At 56.9% G+C, this 2195-nt stretch overlaps 1 protein-coding gene across 1 annotated transcript; it reads left to right on the top strand.

Annotated features, from left to right (window-relative positions):
* Window positions 1-1030: 1030 nt before the first annotated feature.
* Window positions 1031-1748, top strand: LOC112890190. Its single transcript, XM_025957069.1, has one exon. It carries the CDS (start codon window positions 1163-1165, stop codon window positions 1595-1597), a length of 435 nt encoding a protein of 144 aa, XP_025812854.1. The 5' UTR covers window positions 1031-1162; the 3' UTR covers window positions 1598-1748.
* Window positions 1749-2195: the final 447 nt, after the last annotated feature.

Below are 2195 nucleotides of genomic sequence, written 5' to 3'. Positions count from 1 at the left end.
AGATTTATTAGGCTTAAGAAACTCAAAATCACACAAGGAACGTAAACCAGTAGCTCAATTCACGGTCAGCTTTCGCATAAGAAAAAAAATTTAAGTAGCGATGTAGTGACGGTTTCCTCTGTGCAAGTTCGATTCAAAGAAAAAAAATATGCCTGCATATTGTACTGCGTCAATGAGTTATCAACATAGAGGCCTTTAATTTCAGTCCTCAAAAAAATATAAATGGAAAGCAATCCAACACAAATAGAAGATATCTCAAGTGGACTGCTGGTAAACTTCCACGTCCAATGCAAGGCTGGGTATATCTGTCTACGCTACTTCGATGGTCACCTGGTAAATCCAAGTAATTTCCCCAAAAACAGGTAAAATCGCAGTAATAATTTTGTGTCACTTCGACCCCAAAGGCGCCAAAACGACATCATGGTTGGTAGTTTTCCACGGTCAATTCAACGGAACGATCTGCACCACTCGCCCCACCTGCTCGATTGGACTCCAGTAAATTTTGTATATATCCATCGCTTCGCTTGTGCGCAGAATGGAATAAGAGAACGGCGTTCAACGCAGCGAGCAGACGGCGACGGCGATGACGCCGGAGGGAAAAGGAACTGCCCCGATGTGACACTAGTAGTAGATTAGTACTTGAGGCGGAGAGGAGAGGATCAAGCGCACGCAGAAGATGCCGCTATTCCGCACGAGCGCTTGACCCGCCGGCTGGTGGTGGCTGGCCGGTCCGCCCCCTCCGGCTGACCGCTGCTCCGTGACGACCGGCGCCTTTGACCAGCTCCCCAACGGCCCCGCACGGAGCTCACCTACTGAGTCGCATCCAGTTTGACTCACTGACTTCCTGGGCCAGTGAACCCTTGGTCCCACTTGTCATTGGATAGAACTTGCCCGATGTGTGTACGCGTGCGTTTTGTCTTGTGCAGACAAGCGAAGTGTTTCCTCCCTACTGAACGGCAGCTCGCGTCGCCGGCGGCCGAAGCTATAAAAGCCGGGCGGCTTCCGCAGCAAATTCAACACCTCATCAACGCAAGAAAAGTCGACCCTCGTGCGGTACAGAGCTAGGCTTTGCACACATCGAAGTAGCCAAGCTTTTCGAGTCCAAGAGGAGAGGCGGGCAGGTCAAGCTAGCGAGAAGCTTTGGAGGTCAGCAGCGGGGCGCATGGCCATGGATGTCCAGGGCTCCAGGCGGCACCAGGACGCCGGCGTGAAGGTCAAGTTCATCGAGACGCAGTTCATCAGCTCCGACGCCGCCAGCTTCAAGGCCGTCGTGCAGCGCCTCACCGGCAAGTCCCCCGCCGCCTTGTCGAGGCCGGCCCAGGCGGCACTGGCGCCGCAGCCGCAGAGGCCGCGTCCGTGCCGGCCGAACTTCGCTGGCGCGGGGCAGCAGCAGCATCAGGCCGCCGGGTGGCCGGAGCAGCACCAAGCTGGCGCCTACCTGGTCGCGCCGGCGCCGAAGCAGGAGCCACTCGCGGCGGTGGCGCCGAGCCTGGAAGAGATGCACGAGCTCTGCGACTTCGCCGACCTGTTCTACACTACAACCACCGCCGCGGCGGGCGCGCGGCGCGACATCGCCGGCAGCGCCTTCCCTTACTGAATTTGTTTTGCCGAGCACCAATGCTTGTAGTTTGCCTTTGCAAATTCGCAGTGTGTTGAAGCACATGAATGGTCGAGGAACTAGGTATGCGACGACAGATGGTCATGGACTCATGGTCTGCCACCCGCAATACTGTCGAACTTTTTTTTTTTGACTCGGAATTGATTTCGATTAACTCAACGTCTTGGTGCAATCACCAGCCACCAGGTTCTCAAGGCCCGTAGGCACACCGTCCCAAGAGAGGGTTTCTATTCCTAGCACAGTACATGCGAGTGGGCAGTGACATGTCGCGGAATGCCCTTGCCCTCGCCATCGGTCATCTTCCCGGTCTCCGGCGGCTTCCGCCACCAGACCCCACCACCCAGTGCCTACCCCGCTCCCGCATTCTGCCCTGGTCCCGAGCCCATTGGCTATTAAGCCGCCACCCCCGACCGGCGGCGTCCCCGCCGCCGCCCCACAACCCACCACCGCTGCCTGGTTTTCCCTTCGTCCCCCTCCCCCTCTTTCTAAAGCCGCCGGTGACCACCAGCCCTTCGCCAAACCAACCTCTTGAAATCCGAAAATCCTAAGCTCCGCCGCCTCGACCACCACCCCAGGT

The sequence above is a fragment of the Panicum hallii genome, chromosome 4 (genome assembly GCF_002211085.1).
Source record: "Panicum hallii strain FIL2 chromosome 4, PHallii_v3.1, whole genome shotgun sequence".
In the NCBI taxonomy this organism is placed as follows: Eukaryota; Viridiplantae; Streptophyta; class Magnoliopsida; order Poales; family Poaceae; genus Panicum; species Panicum hallii.
This window is presented reverse-complemented; position numbering and strand designations above follow the sequence as displayed.